This window comes from Aythya marila (assembly GCF_965140915.1).
Source record: "Aythya marila genome assembly, chromosome: 14".
Lineage (NCBI taxonomy): Eukaryota > Metazoa > Chordata > Aves > Anseriformes > Anatidae > Aythya > Aythya marila.
The window spans coordinates 17,813,082-17,830,164 of NC_139055.1; the positions used below are offsets into that span (position 1 = coordinate 17,813,082).

The 17,083-nt window shown below is 42.7% G+C and overlaps 1 protein-coding gene across 8 annotated transcripts in view; it reads right to left on the reverse strand.

Annotated features, from left to right (window-relative positions):
• Positions 1-1,045: 1,045 nt before the first annotated feature.
• The window catches only part of RAPGEF6 (Rap guanine nucleotide exchange factor 6), a 123,505-nt gene continuing 107,467 nt past the window's right edge, over positions 1,046-17,083 (reverse strand). For 7 of the 8 annotated variants that reach the window (XM_082771952.1, XM_082771953.1, XM_082771954.1 and 4 more), the window contains 5 exons: positions 16,514-16,627; positions 13,375-13,600; positions 10,889-11,400; positions 6,755-7,066; positions 1,046-5,150 (listed from right to left, as the gene is read on the reverse strand). In XM_082771952.1, coding sequence (XP_082628078.1) covers positions 5,125-5,150; positions 6,755-7,066; positions 10,889-11,400; positions 13,375-13,600; positions 16,514-16,627 — 1,190 coding nt within the window. In that variant the 3' untranslated portion in view covers positions 1,046-5,124. The remainder of the gene's footprint in view (positions 5,151-6,754; positions 7,067-10,888; positions 11,401-13,374; positions 13,601-16,513; positions 16,628-17,083) is intronic. The other variant, XM_082771956.1, reaches the window with a different exon arrangement.

Below are 17,083 nucleotides of genomic sequence, written 5' to 3' on the forward strand. Positions count from 1 at the left end.
AGGCCCCAGGTCGGGATCCCTTTTGCTGTCCCACCTCTGCTTCTGCCACCGTACCTGGTCAAAGCGATTCTAGACAAACAGGCAACAACACCAGGGCTTGCTTTTTTCTTTCAGAGCTACTAAAAGAAAGAAGAAAAATGCGAAATCAAAATAACTCATTAAACAGGAGCACTCACTAATGAAACTGCTGCGTCTTAATTTGATTTTACGAAATGAATTGCTCATTCAGCGTGGCTGTAATGGCATTAGGCTTTCCAATAAAACCTGAGTGCTACCTGCTGCCTTTGCAGATTTCCCTAAGAGCTTGCTCATGTTCCTGCTGCACCGCCCCGCGGGAAGAGAGCTTCGAGCTGTGCTGTGCCCACGGCTGGAGGACAGAGGGATGGGATGGGGAGATACAGGAGGACAGAGGGATGGGATGGGATGGGAATTACAGGGTAAAGGCTTGTGGGGGCAAGTAGGGAGGAAACCCAGCTGCTGCAGAGGGAGCTGGGCTGGGAACCCCCAGCAGCTCAGGGGGGAAATGTATTTTCATCTCTGTGCTTCCAACCCCCCTTTTCACTGCCCACACCTTTTTATTCTGCTCGTGTAACTGTTTGCAAGGCGAGCTGTGTAGACCCATAGGGTTCTGCACCAGGCTTTGCGCTGCGCCCATCATTTGGGGCTTGACAGGGTGGCAGCAGGGGGTCCGGGGAAAAAGGAGGGATGTGAGACCCAGCCCTGTGAGCAGAACCTCTTACCAGGGCTGCAGAGCTCCAAAATCCCCAAAATGTCCCTCCTGTGGCATCCCACCTGTGCTCCCATGGGACAGGAGGGGACGCTGGCACTGCCAGGCACAGCCCCATGTACATGGGGTGAGCTTCCAGCCACTGCCCCCATGCACACTTTGAGAATGGGGAGGCAGAGCCAAAACCTGGGGGCCAGCACTCACTGGAGGACAAAATCCTGTGGTGGCTGCTCCTCGGCGAGCCCAGGGCAAGTGATGCTCCCCAGGTGCTTCATGGCTCTGCATTATCAGCTCCCAAAAAAGACCTGCTGGAAACTCTTAATGTATGTAGATTGTTTATTGATTCCAACATATTAATAGATTGGATAATAAACAGTACTTTTAAACATTCTCTTAACCAAAAATATAACAAATATTTACAATCACTCAGTAAAAATACAAAAAGCATACAGAGGCACTGTCTTTCTAAAAGACATAAGTGTAAGAGGTATCAAAAAATAGGAGACAAACATTGCTTGTTACAGAATACTTTACAATCACTGACTTGTGCAGTACAATTGCTATTGGAATATCATTACATCTGTGCAGTTTTGCCAATATGCTCACATATTTAGAATTTAATTAATACCAAGCTAAACTGCATTCCAGGTATATCAAAAATAAAGATAAAACAATAAAAAGCACAATGTAAGCAAAGGCGGGATTGGGAATTCAAGGTAGATTGCCCTCTATACAAGCATCCTAAAATATAATGTGTAAAGCTTTTCTAAAGAGAGAGTATCCCTTTTTTCTTCTGTTTTTGCAAAGGCAGTGGGAAGCTTATTCTTGAAAAAAAATAAAATCAAATGTTTTATAAAAACTTAAATGCCAGTTTCACGTTTCCACTGTTGCCTGCAATCAAGTGACTCGGGAGATGACAGGCTCAGCCCCTGGGGAAAGGGACCCCCTTGGGGACACCCTGGGCAACCACCGGGGCCTCGCTGTCTAAACGCCTCCCAGCACAGCGCCGCTCCTCTGGGCTACAAATCTGGGCACTGACGAGCCAAACGAGCTGGGAAGCAGCACGCAGCCAGCCCTGAGCCCACCCTGTCCCAAATGTGCACGCTGCAGAGATGAGCACTGCAAATACCTGCACATTTCCATCCCACGCTTTGTATCCATGGGGGATGTCACCTGCGCTCAGGGGCTCGGTTATCTGATTTTCCCCTTTCTGCACCTGCAGAGGCCAATTAAAGTTTTCAAAATTGCTTTGCACTTTCTGTGATTTGCTTGGAAGATTAAGATTTATAAAGCATAATGTAATACTGTATGTTCAAATCACAAATAGCTGAAATAAGTCTTTCACCCACAAGCCACGAGCAACCAAACAGCAGAAGAGCAAGCAAACGGAGGTCTGGCAGTGGAAGAAGGTGACAGTCGGCATTTCAGCTGATCATCTGAAGTCAGGGCAGGGCTTAAAGGAAGCTGGCAAAGGTACTAAGCCAGGAGTCTGCGACCCAGAAGACATCACTTGAATAAAGCAGTATACAACAGGTCCTGACCACGGTCTTATTTCCATTTTAGTTACGAAAAAAAAAAAAAAAAGGGATAATGTCTCTTCAAATCCATACCAGACACACTACATTTGGCTATCGGCCCCGATCAATGTGATCGGTTGATTTTAAAACAAACAAACGAAAAAAACTCACAGCAAGGACAAGCAGAAGCAAGCCACACTGTGCAAGTCAGGAGAAGCAGAAGTAGGAGCTCATTTGTCAATAGTTTAAGCATGACTTATTTACACTAGCTGTATTGGATATTAGGAAAATATGATTAGCAAGAATTTCACTCACTTTAAGAACTTTCCAGCATCCTGAAAAGTCCCGCAGAACAGACTGAGGCTGTTGATGTGCAAACACCAAGGTTCAATGGGTGATTTATTCACCTGCTCTCGCTGGCTGCCAGAGGCGGCCCCGGCCCCGCTCCCGCCGAGGACCAGGAGCTCCCCGCAGCGTCGCAGAGAGCACTGCCAGGCTCTCTGGGGAAAGGGAAGCCGCTTGGACCACAGCCCTTTATCCCCTGAACTTTTGTTCAACAGGCTGAAATAAACGGCAGCTCAACATCCGAGGTCATGGAAACCGCATGAGTCAATTCACCTGGCACACGACGCGTGATTTCGGATGAAACACGAAGCATATTGCGCACTCCACGGAGAAGTTAACAAGCAACTACAGCTTGCAGTGGGATTGCTAGGACTTGGATTTATATCCCACAAAATATCAATTTAACAGTTACATTATCAACGTTATATGTGCTGAAAATAATCACTCTGCCCTGCATTGCTTTGACACTTACATTAATTCTTATTCATTAAGGCCTGTGCAGGTTCATTATATTCATTAAGGCCTCGAAAAAGCAAAATGCGTTTTATTATGATATACCTCAACTAATTTTTAATATCGTTTTCCAACGACTTGCTCCTCAGATGCTTGTGCCAAAAGCTAACACAGCCAACCACGCAGCTGTGCGTTAGGCATCCCTTCCTCGGCGCTGCTGTTCCTGACTGCCCGACGTCTCCAGAAGAACAACCACGGGGGGAAACCTCCAGCCCCACGGCAATATTCCGTCTGGCACAGTTACGGGCGCAGACACAGGCGTGGTCATGCACATTCACCTGGTAGTATCAGTCCCAAGTTGCTATGGGGAAAGCACATCAAAGGCTTTGGGTTGTTTTTGGTACTTGTGTCGTTTTCTGAAAATGTTGCATTCACCTTGCACCCCCCTGCACACACACAAAAAAAATCTTAAAGCTCTTCACAACTATGGATATAGAAATAATTTTTGAGGCACTGTAAAAATGACAAACATCTTCTTTCTAGCTTAGGCTGTAAACATCACAACAAAGATTTACAATTAAATGTTTAAATATATATTATTCACACATTCATGTCCAATTTAACACTAGAATGGGGCATCATGTGCTCGAAGAAAGAAAGAAAATGCAGGTATTTCCAGTTTTACCCCTGTGCACTCTGGTTGGCTAAGCAAAATCAAAGAAGCAATTTACTCGACCATAGTCAAACTAGAGGACTGCGCGTTAATACTGGCGGTATGTAAGTCAAATCTCATCAACATCAGCGCCACCAAGATTTTTAGCTAAGTTTTTAAACAATATGCTTTGAGATCATCTCTATTCTCCTGATGAACACAGCCCATCATAAAAGGCATTATACTCGCATCTGAGCACTATGCCATTTAACGTTCAGTTTCACAAATTTTAACGTGACTGGGGGGGGGGGAGGAGGAAGAGAACCTTTGCACCTAAATCCTCTGCCACTCTGGTAAAAGGCCAGAACACGTGGGATGATCTTAAAACCCACAACAAACAATTCAGTCTTGGATTACAGCAGCACACTTTATATGCTGAACTCTGCAGGGCAAAACCTGGTTAAAGCTCTTGGAAAAGCTTCAGACTCACCTAATAGCTCCCTGTGAGCTAAAGCTTCCACATTTCAAAAAGATTATTTAAATAAGGGAGGGGAATGCCAACTATTTCCTTAGTTGGCGGGCAGCTAAAAATTTCCCCCAAATACTTGAAGGGCTGAGGGGTTTTGTTGTGTTCGTTGCAGGCAGGACCAGCAGATGGCAGTGCTCCCATGGCTGACACGCACTTTGCAAGGCTTTAGCTGTATTTACATTTAGTACATACCCCAAACCATTCTAAAACCTACGGATTTCTGCACCTGATAATGTCCCCTTTGGTAGGCCTCTAGTTCTCCGTGTTTATTTTGAGAGCACAGTGGTTTACCTTTAGCTAATTTACTACCACATTGATTTAATCTCTGTATTAGCCAACCAGAGCACTCCCAACACGAAGGAAATTCCCATCAAAAAAATTTAAATTAATAAATTATTTTCAGATACTGCAGTAATGTCCTTCCATTTTGCTGAAACTTTGATTTTTTTTCTTTTTTTTTTTTTTTTTTTTAAGTTCATAAAATAACACTCTCCGATTTATGTAATGGTCGCGTAGAAAATAATGACAATGGAAAACTACCAAGGATTATATGGTATCATACAGAAGAACGCTTCCAATTTTCAAGTGGCCGTGACAACCAGTCCTCCCCAGCGCACGAAGCCTGGTCCATCTCAGGATACCAACGTCAGTACCCAGGTAGTCAGCACGCTCCTTGAAAATGGTTTGCTGTTTTCACAGGCAGAAAGAGTTTTGTAGGCTGTGGTAGACTGAAGGAAGGTCGAGATCCATGACCCGACCAGTTTGATCTTGTCCGTGACAGAGGCAAACACAATGACTGAGGTTAGCAGCAGCAAGGTGTTAGCGTTCGCTAACAGAGTCGCGTGGTCCTTCTTCCCACGTCCCTCGTGTTCTGAAGTGGTTTACAGAGATAGCCCGATGGTTAGACTGCTGATACTTGTTCATCTTCTGCAAAAGAAGAAAAAACAGCCAATTATTCCATCGGCCCCCTGCCTTGGCTGCAGACAGAACAGAACATCCCCGGTTATCTGACTAGAGCGGTTCTGTTAAGACTTCACTGCTTCACCGCGATGCTTTTGCTGCCTTAACAAGTGACCACAACACATGAAGTATCGCCATTTAACAAATCCTCAAGCAATCTGAGGGATTAGTCACGTAATAAATATGTATTACAAAACAGAAAATCCCATATCCTCCAAAAAATATTAGCATGCAACCCCCAATATCCCCAAAGCTACTGACTTTGGGAGAAAAGCCAGTACACTATTTCCCAACATGCAGTGATCACTGTAAAGGCTTTCCAAGTAAAATTAACCAGACACTTTAAAAACAGTAAGAGAAGTGCATCTAAAAGTGCATGGTTAAATTTAGTTTAGAAAAGTTTGGATTACAATGTTTGAAGCAATTACTTCCTCATTTTTACATCAAAAACATTTAATATCACGACCGAATTGATGCTGGGCAATTTAAAAAGTTTTACCCTAAATGTGAATTGCAGTAATAATATATATGTTAAACACTGTTTACATGTTATGGAGGGCCAAGATAGGACTATTTTGCATCAGAAATTGTTTTAATCTAGATTCCATGCTCATTTTGAGTCAGGTTGAAAGAAACGACCGCAACATCCTAATAAAAAATTAGTTCATTAGAAAGGGTGCAGAGAGATCACATCAGTGCGTAAGTATTAAAAGCAAATCAGCAGATAAACAATTAGGTGGTAATTCCTCTCACTTCAAGTTGGTTTTGACACAGTATGAGAGCAGGCTTAAGAATCTCTTGCATTTTGATCACAAGATAAACGCTGTGCTTGGTAGCATCAGCTCTTGCTTCAAACAAGATCGGGGAGACTTCAACCAGAAGAGACACTGGCAGGCCAAGGTGTGCTGTAGTCAGGTTTTGTTAAATACACTTTTCAGAAAAAAAAAAAAAAATACTGCTATTTTCTGCAATGATTTTAAACTCACTCTCCAGAAATTGCTGTTGAGGATTAATGCAGCTTAGTGCCAGCATGTTAGAATACAAAGGAGACACAAGTTGAGAATCGTACAAAACACAATCAAATCTGAATTCAAAAGAATCGATTTGGGTCACCATCCCAGTGCCATCCTAAAACAGTGGGACATCAATTATTTAACCTAGGCAGGTTGGAGCTTGTCTGCATGCAATTTATAGCCTGACAGTGTCCCTTAAAGTCATCACCACCACTAAAAGGAAACACATTTTAAAGAAAAAAAGAACATCTACATGTTCTTAAGCATCTCATTTGGATTTGGAAGGTCTCATATATATCAATTGTTTGGTGTCGAGATGTTTTTCCTAAATGGAAGATTTTTTTTTTAAACATGTGTGTATATACACACAGATACATACCCACCACATATATGCATGCATATACACACATACAAACATATTTGTATATTTAGAGATCGATAAAGATTCAGTCTCAAAGAACAGCTACGAGAAAGCCCAGAACATCATCGTGAGGTACACACAGACCAGATTTACACGGCGGTTCACTTAACATCTACCGAGCCAGATGTTGCACCTACCATCCTCTTCACTATCTGCGTCAGTCATATCTGCTAGTTTAGGGTTGGACGGCTGCCGACTATGCCACTGAGGCATCTTCGATGAAATACAGGCCACCGGTTCGCTACTGAGAGATGCTGATGAAAGTCTAGAGAGGTCACTGGGCAGCATCTTTGACCTCTGCACTGCCACACTATAGTCGGGAGGTTTTAGGTGTGGGTGGTGGGGCGATCCTTCCTTTATGTCCGCTAAAGAAATCCCCATATATCCCGGAGGGGTGGGCGGAGGCTCCCTATACCTATCGTCCTTCTTAGGTGAGGTGACACAGTACACTGGCACGAGAAATAAGCAATGGAAATGTTAAAGGAGAAAACAAAGCAAACAAAACATTAAAAAATCATGAAATGTTACAATGGCAAAACAGAAACTGATAACAAAACGCAAATGCAGAAACACTAGTTATAACGACAGCAGCAGATATTGATGCTTTCATTTACGCTTTGTACTTATTTCGAGAAGTCAGAACAGAACCAGGGAGCTCATCAGGCAGGATGCCAGCAGGGCAGAGCAGGGCTGTAACCACCTCTGCATGCAGCCTGCAGTTACAGCGCTCCTCCTGCTCCCTGCTCCTGCAGCACCGCTCCTCCACAGGGTGCTGAAGAGCTTTAAGGTGCGAAGGGAGAGCCAGCCTGACAGTACTACAGCCTGCTGTAACCCTTTCACAGGCTGAGAAACTGAAACATATGAAATTAAGGCAAGTAGCCCAAAGTTATTTTGCACAGCACGCTAGTAGCTGGTAGTTAGGAGTGCAGGTTGACTTCAACCAAAAGCCAGGTCAGCGGCTTAACAGAAATTCATTATGATAAAATATCAGTGTATTAACTGATGTGTAATAAGCTATCAAATCAGCTGTGCTATAGGAAGAGAGAAAATAGAATCATGTGAAACTCCTCCTATGAGGCACTCTATACAGTCTGCATTCATTAGTTTGAATTTTCTAGCTGGAAATAATGGCTTATCATATACATACTATAAATTATTTTAACCTATATCTTAAATTAAGTTCTCTATTTACAAGTGATGAATAACCAGGAATAGTCATGGAAACAAAAGCCTTTGGAAAGGCTCCGTTATACCTTTTGCAGTCAGACAGACTACCAACAATGGTATTTAATTGTAATGTCCATCCCACATAATTCATCTTCTACCTTCCTTCCCCATTCACTGCTCGTTCAGATCCCACTGGCTCTGAACAACAAAAACTTAACTTAGTAAATTACCTCCCCTCCCACCCACCCCCAGTTTAGGGGCTCATATGCATGTTAAATTAGGCTTTTTCCATGTGCGTGTTGCAACAGGATAGTTTCAAAGGTAGGATAATTTAAAAATCTGTTAGTTCGGTGCATTTGCATTCTTCTTATGGATGCATTTAAATCAGCTCGCGTTCTTTAGTTTCAATTATTTCATCAACTGTAATATTTTCTTATCTTACAACAAAGTGAAAGAATGGAAATAAAGCTGTACTTTGTGTGTTGGGGATATGTGAGATTCTGGGTGTTAGTAACAGGAACGAGTTGGTTTATACCTCATGGCTTTTACCTTCATGCTTGGATTATAGTAAAATAAACAAAACTGAATTCATGTAGCATGAGTTTTAACTAATATATGTGGGTAGAGGCAGAGATTTATGCTACTGGTTCGCAGAAACCATTTTCAGGTATCTAGCATTGGACTGGGTCCCTACGAAATAAATGGGAGGTGAAGGAGGCTTTGCTCCCCCTGGAGGGATGGGGAGTGGCTGGTCCTCCTAGCAAGCCCCTCTTTGGTCTGGAAATAGTACTGACAGGAGTGGGTATATTCTCCTTCAAAGGAGAAAGCTACATCTGTTTCCTAGAGCTAATAAATAGTCTGCTGTAATAATTAAAGTTGGAATAATGTGCATTGTTGCAAAGCTCTGTATGATATTTTACAAATGTTATCAAAATAAAACATCCTAATAGCACTTAAAGTCCACAGCACTAAGTGTCCGTAGTGTCTGGCACCCACCCCCAGCTCCTGGGGATTACAAAGCCCCTTCACAAGGAGCTGCATTGCTGGCTGCAAGTCTTCTTCCTGCAACTCCTTAATCCTCTCCTGTTCCTATTAAAATATTCCCTCCTTTAAAAAAAAAATAAAAATTGGAGTCTTTCATCTTTAAACAAAACAGACTCTCAAACGTTCTCCTGCTGCCTATATGCTCCCAGAAATACAAAAAAAATTCCTTCTCCATGTGTGGTATCACCAGGTGAAACACTGGAGTGCAGAATGTAATCAGCTGAAGCTTAGATTATTGCTTGGGAAATCTGTTACAACATTAGGAACTGCTAAGAAAAATCATTCAATAATTACAACTAAATTTAAGCAATTAGAACAAAAATGTTATGGTCCATGTTCCTCATCTTTTAAGCAAAACCTACTGGAGATGCAAAACTAAGTCTATCACGGACCCCTTCCAAAGCAGCTGATCACCTTCTCTGAGAATTCACTTTATAAAGAAACTATGGTGAAATTCCACACAGTGGTTAAGGGAAACCTAAGAGGCAGAAGCAGGAATTTTGATGTCTACTCTAAGTAAAAGCTGGGTGCTGCACAACGCAGAGGCATGCAAGCAGTCAGCACGCTGGCTGCTGCTCTGCCAAGACCACATTCTGGCAGCAGTGTGTGGGCAGTGGCTTTCCAGCTCTGTTTCAGGGGTTTCAGGCAAGAACGTATGTGCCAGTTCTTTGGGGGGACTATTCAACACCAGCTCTCATTAAGCAAACGAACTGAAGATTCTTGTTTTGTTTACAATATTGTGAATGCATGCAGTCATTACAGGCTCTAGTAACAAGCTGTCTGTACAGAATAAGCAAATGGTGAAATAAAGCAAAAGTATCTTTGGCATATTGGATGATGATGCATAGCTATCAGATTAGCATTTGCAAACCAGAAATCATATCCACCTGTATCAGGTCTCTGTTTAAGCAGGTATATGCATGCTCTACTGGAGCACAGGGCTGAGTTTCTCACCAGCCCGCTATGACTGCATCAAGGAGACAAGCTACACGGTGCAGTATTCGGAGTTAAAACCAAGAGACACAGCCGTGAGCAAGGACAGCATGGCCTGAATAGCTGCCATGCCATGCCCTCAGATAGCTCAGCAGCTCACAAGCAGTTTTGAAAGGCGACAAGAGCAAAGTCCATGCACAGGAGAAAGCTCTGGGCCAGCCTGCTGCAAGGCTCCACCACGCTGCCTTTCTTTGCAAAGCCAAGGAGGAGGAATGCAATCCAAGACCTCCACCCTGTGTGCAATGTTTGTTCAGGCAATTACCTTTGATAACACAAACCCTCCAGCAATCTAGGCAGTAATTAAATTGCATTTCAGCTGCACTCTTGGCTTAGGGTTTAGAGAGCTTTGCACTCCATGTTTTATCTTGTTGTAACCCAGTTCCCTTTGTTTTGGCAGTTTGGCAGCTAAACTCACTAGGACAGTGGAAGAACATCTTGCTTGGTAAAACTGCACATTTTGGAAAGACATTTTGTAATATTTTCTCCTTTTGTACATAGCCACATCTCAGCTGTGTACCCAAATAAATGGCAGTTTAACATAGCAATGGTAGGAAGTGAATCTGCTTTTCCCTTGAGCCTCTGGGCACACAAGTCCTGTGGACGAAACGTGCCCCAGCTCCAGAGGTGGAGGTGCTTTGTACCACTCAGCAATCACACTCTTCTCTCTTAGGATCATGGAAAGTCTGTATTGTAAGGACTCTTTGAGGAGCTGTGCTCATTGCTCTTTAACAGAGGAAAGTCTACAGTGATGAGGGCTTCCAAAAACACCCCCAAAAATAAAAGGTCTTACTACAGAGAGGAACTGTCTGACATTTTCACGAGGACAGTTCTCCTGCAGACCCATAAAGCGACTGGGAAGTGTGCTGTTTTATTATTTCAATTTTCCTAATGCAAGAGAAGGTGGTTTGAAAACACACTCTCTGAGTAGCGTTCTGATTAAAACCACATGTAAAGCTGAATTTAACATGCAATCCAGCCCCCAGATCTGCTGATGTCATTTCTTAACAACTTAATATCAAAATGCAAAACAGATGTAGAAGCTTCCACAAGCCTTTGGCTTGGCTTACCTATCAGGCCTTTTTCTGTACTCGAAGTAACAGTTTTGTAAGTTGTGTCAGTGCCTGGTTTAGAGTCCAAAACCTCCGTCTGCTCTGACGTAGAGTTCTCCAGCCCCCTGCGTTTAATCGTCCCATAGTTTGTCTCATACGTGTCCGACAGAGAGCTCGAGGAGGCCCAGCTCTGCCGAGACTGATCGTGCTCCACGCTGGCTTTCGACTGCCTGTTGTTTTTGGAAAAGGCTTCGGAATATAAATAAGCCTCCTCTGAGTAACAGTTTGTGGGATCAACTTCGGCTATAGGTCCGTCCAGCTGGGTGTGGCGGTAGGAATTCAGAAGATCCCAGCTCTTCTGGTTTGGGATATTCTGGAAGTTGTCATGAGAGCTACTTGAGCATGAAGTCCAGCTTCCCCGGCCACTGTCTGCTGCCTCTACTGTGATGTGGTCGTGGGAGATCTCCTCGTTGCTCATGGACGAGGTGAAAGCCATCCCTCTGATCAGAGCAGGCCTTGTGATTGACCAGCTGCAGTTGGAAACGACAGGAATCAGAAAGTCATTAGCTTTTAAAACAGCAGTGGTGTACGCAGAGACAATTACCTGGTTTTAGAGGCAACTAATCTCTGGTTTTGTAACAGTATGCAGCAAGACGAAGACACATGCAAGCCCAGCAAAGAGATACTGTTGTTCCTGGTTTGTTCCTGGCTCATTAGCGCATGCTGTGGGAGGGCAGCTCTGCTTTGGAAGAAGGAACAAGTCTGCAACACACCTAAGAGGCTTGACCCCAGATTCCTAAAAGCCTGGTCCACAGCAGCTTTCCTCTATCAACTACAGCAGGACAGCACTTGATAGAAAGCAGGGGAGTAATTACACCGTAGTTCCACACCGCTACTTTTTCTCTGTACTTGTAAAACAAAAACAAAATAATATACTTGGGTTCAGAATAAAAAACACCTTTGATCAAAGCAAGTCAGAGTGAGGTAGTTTTATTTGAGTAACATTTGGAAATACTGGGCATAAGTGACACTTGTGGAAGGGATCTGGAATGCCAAAAAATTCTGAAAGCTCAAAAACTAAGTTTCTTGTTAAAAAATGGCTGCTTGAAGCTCTAGTCATTGTCAACACATAATTAAGAAAAAATAAAGCCCGGTTTGCACAAGTTTAGAAAACAAGAAGTTAGAAGCACTAGACATTATTCAAGTCTCTTAACTATTTTAGGTTATGTTAACAAATGCATGGAAAGCACAACACGAAAATCCAACACTTTACCTCTCCCATTTATTGACACACTGGGAGATAGAAGAACGTTTCTTATATATGTGTGAACAACTTGTTTTTCCCCCTTGCTTTTCTATTTTTTAAATTCTAGCATAAAACCTGTTTTCTTACCTCCACAACCCCTTCAAACTAAAGCACAGAAGAGCAACCACAAACCTTGAACAATCTGCCTTTGATTTGCAAACAGAACCCAGTTTGTAAAGCAGCAACATCCTTGGTGTTGCACTTCAGTTCTGAAGGCAGCTTTGCACGTCCTGAAGGCAAGGTGCCAGTGACCCAGTGCAAGGGGCATTTCGCTCAGCACACTGAGCTCTGCCTACACTCAGCATCTGTTATGCCTTGTAGAAAAGGGAATTACTTTAGGTTATGAAGCGCACCTTTTAATGCCCATTTTAGCACAACGGGATAAAACAAAACAATTTCTTAAAGGCTGTATCACCCTGGCAAAACATACACTGAGGTCTCTTCACAGGGGAGAGAACTCTGCAGAATGCTGGTGTATTAAAATCAATTATACAGAAACAACACACAGCTCCTTATAGTGTTCGGTTATAAAAGGATTAGACTGCTTTTAAAATGACCTGTAAAGACTAGAAATGTGAGGAGAATCTCTCATTCACTTGAATCTGCAACATCTGAGGACAGAACATGCTATCCCAAGGAGATTTCCACATATTAAATTCTGTGGATCAAAGCTTAAAATGTAGTAAAACAAAAGCAAAAAGCTTCCATTTTTAAGGGGTGCATCAGGATGCATTCTCATTGCACTAAGGTAACAACACCGCATGTACAAACTCTCAGGAAGACAGTGGCAGCAAGCTTCCACTCTGCCTATGCAAAGTACAATAATAAAAAATCCTTAAAAATCATATTAGAGTACGTTAAGTGACTGGTACTGCTGACTGAGATACTGTTGGTATCATCCTGTTCTTGTTCTGCTCTCTTGGTACCTCACAGCAAGTGATTTGTTAAATATCAGACTAGCTTTTAATATGTTTTCAGTTTCCTACAAGAGACATCCACCTGAACCCCAGTGATGTGCGCAAGCTGTTGTTTATGAACGTAATACCGCAAGTTTCATGGGAAAACGTGCACTTCCCATGCAGAGCAGCCAACACTCCGTCTTCTAACAGCTCAGAGTTTGTAACTGCACCCTGCCAAAACCTTCACTCCCCTCTCTTACACCACAGGACCACGTCCAGCCCGACGCAGCTCGTCTCACCCGGGGCAGGGCTGGCCGTAGTCCGTCAGCGGCTGCGGGTGCTCCTTCCTGTCCGCCCCCGCGGCGTCCACCACCGTCAGCGACTGGGACAGGCCCCTCTCGTCCTGCAGCGCTGCCGACATCGAGTCCACCGAGCAGTTGCTCACGATGCTGGAGCGGGACGAAATCTCGCTGTGACTGGAGTCCGAGAAGTTATCGGATTTCGTGGAAGGTATGAGGGCGTAGCCTACGGGAGAGGAGAGGAGAACGTCAAAGAGTTCACTGGGTATGTCAGTGGAGCATTAACACACGTATCATGGATATTTAAAGATAATACCAAATCCTACTTGCAATCAGTCCAGTGAAGTTTTTATAGTACTAAAGCTTTCAGCATCTGCCAGCATCTAGTACTGCAATTTATTAACTCAAGCCGAGTGCCCCCGGTAACCTAGCTGCAACTCCACAGCCATCCAGACCATATGGCGAAACCAACGTCAACAGGATCAGCACTTGCAGCATGCACAGTGGGTGGATAGATCAGATCTCTCCAATCTTACAAGCCCTCAGTCCCCTACTATAAAAGCTGTGCATTCCCACAGCTTCCTCTGGCCTACAGTCATGAGACTCAAAAAAAGATTTTGGCAGAGGCTGAGGAGATGCTGACTGAGGTAAAAGTGAGCTATTAGCACTCAGGGATAAGCCATATGGTCCATTTCAGCTTTATTATCCGTTCCAGAATTAACAGATCAGGAAGCAAAAGTGGGAAACACAACTTTGGCAGGAGCCGGACCAGACACCAGCACTCCTCACGCAGAAGGGAAACAGCTGAAGACCTCACCAGTTTCAGAGCAAAACATACCACACTTTTTTTCTGCTTGGCTTTGCCCTCAAATAACTTGTTTCAAATACAAATGATGTGTATAGGCCCATATATGCAATACTTTCCACTAGTACCTGTAGTAGACCTGAAAAATGCTGCTATAGTAGGGTCTTCATGGGCTCTGGTTACAGGTATCCTGTATACTCTTCTGCTGGCACAACTAAGGTGACTCAGATTGGGATACCTGTTCCTAGACCATATTAGAAAAAGCACTCAGCATGGACAACTTGATTAAATCTTGTGATGACCTCAGAGAATGAAGGATAGAACTGAAACGCCCTGAATTTGGCAAAATGCCTCTGTGCTGGTCTGAGGGCAACCACGCTCTGAGGGCCTTCAGGTTTAGGGACTGACCCTGCTGAAGCTCGTCCTGCTGTATCGTCAGGCAACAAATTCAGGAGGTGTCTGGTAAAGCCATTTGCTTTGCTTGTTTTAAAAATATTTTGCCTCACATAACTCTGTCCCTGTGCACAGCTGTGGGTTGTTCCCATTTGTTTGAGGGCAACAGGTCCTGGATTAATAACTGTTTCATTGTGTTGTTTTTTGTTATTTTGTTGTCTGTTGTTTTTTGTTTGCATTTAAATATTTTTTCCTTAAAGTTCCCACTGAGTTTCTCTATAGCAAATCCACTGCATGTCGAGTTATACAAACCTGCCTTATCCTGCCTTCACTGAGAAACAGACTACGATATGCCTTACATTACGTGCATAAAATTACAAAGTTAGAACCTTTATTTGAAAATACTGCATCAACAACTGCTGCATGTATAGTTAAATGAGCGTATGTAAACTAATCAAAACATTGCCTGCCTTCTTTACAGGAGACCATATCAATACATAGTTGACATAGTCCTCAGATTAGGATTTTGTGTTACCCGGTTTCCTGCCAATTGCTCAATTTTTCACTTCATTTTTACCTACCTGTGCCTTTGAGCTGAACTGTCATATATTCACATCAATTAGGTGAAAATGTGAAGTGATCAGGCAATTAAAAACCATGACAGTGGTTCACACAACTTAATACAGAAGACCGATGCCATCAAGTCCACAAAAAACAACACAGATTGTATAACATGGCATCTAGAGCCACTGGTATACATGCCACTGAGCATACAGCTCACAGTTTGAGAGATTTCACAGTTTAAGCTTACTTATTGCTGTACAATTGTAAGAGCTATACGAGCATTAAATATCATCAATATTATCCAACTAGAGAACTGATAAACTTATTAATAACAAAAAATTTAAGACTAGTGTTTTTAATGTCAAATTTTAGTTTCCTTTCCTTTGGTAATAATACCTCATATTCTTTATTTTGCTCTCTAAAATTAACACCACTGTACTACAGTTAAGAAACGTTCTCACTGTGTCCCTTTTAAGACACTGTTCTTCAAGTACCTCAAAGATCTGTAGAACAAAAGGTCTCCTCCTTGTTAAACAGATGAGCACTATCTGAAAGCTGAGTCATTAAATAACGGCACACATACATAAACAGCCTAAATGCAAATCTTTGCCAGGCTGGAAAACTTAGCAGAATAAGATGTGGCCAATGCAAATATACACAAACCCCACCAACGCTGGAAGTGATCATCTGTTTTACATAGTACAAAGGACTACTTTGAGTCAAATGTAAAGAACATTACAGAACTTTCTGTTTCACTGGCATTTGCAAAACACTAAACAACAAAACTCACTGTACCTGTTCCTTGATTTTCTGAACTTCACATTATTTCTTTTACTACACTGTAAGGGTGATTAGTTATACTGACACAAATACCTTCTATTTTTGAAAAGGTGAACGGAAGTACATTAAAAAATTAAACATATTTTAACGAGCCTGTATGCAACTGCATAATGCTAACATAACTTGGGTTACATGAGCGTATCTGATATGGAATGGACATCATAGTCTTTCTTCTAAAAATACATCACAGAGTCTTCCTTCTCCTTCTAGGCCCCATCTGTAGACAGTCACATGTCAGTAGATTGCTGTTGCTATAGATACTTGCTGTGTTCAGAGCATCACTGTCTCTGTCCTTTTGTTTTTTGCTGCTTTCTGAGGCTTGAATGTGCTCTGTTTCCCTTTTTGCAGTAAAGGCTGTTCTTTCCCTGGAGAAGCTTCTTTCCCTAAGTCTTCCAAACAGCAGTCCCTTCTCTCTCCTGCGCTCACGCTCAGCTTCTGCCTTTTCACTCTCATCCTTTCTTTCTGCCTTTTCGCTTATGTCAGAACTGCCTCTTGCTTTGACAATCATCTGAATTTTCTTTTGTAAGTAAGCCCCACCTATTCCGTAGCTGCGCTGTCCGCTGTTCTTGTTGCTGGTTTCACTGGCGAGGGATGAGGAAGACCCAGACAGATTCATCTGACTGCAGTTATCCGACCTCTGGATGTTACCAACTACAATGAAGCGCACACAGACAGATCTCGGTAAGTAACAGCAAAAGCAATGCGTTGATTTAAAAAATAATTCTTCGGTCTTATTTGCACGTGACTTGGGTACAACTTAAAAGAAAATTAAATTGAAGATTTAGTGAACTGTGTTCATGCCTAAAATTATGTCTTCCAGCTGTCTGTGAAGCACCTAATTTTAGTTCAATAAGCCGTTAACAGTACGCACACAACAGGATACGGATTACCTTAATCAAATTAATTCAGTGCTAAAAATAGGCCAAAAGCAAGTTGAATTAATGAAATAATCCCCAAAGAAATAAAACATTATTTACAAAGAAAGTCAGCAAACATAACATGTTTATAAGAGAAATACAAGAGAAGTGGAATCTCAGTGGAACCAGGTTTGGCAATCCAAGGAGTTACGGCTCTTGTACATACGCTGTGTTTAAGTAAAACAAGTGA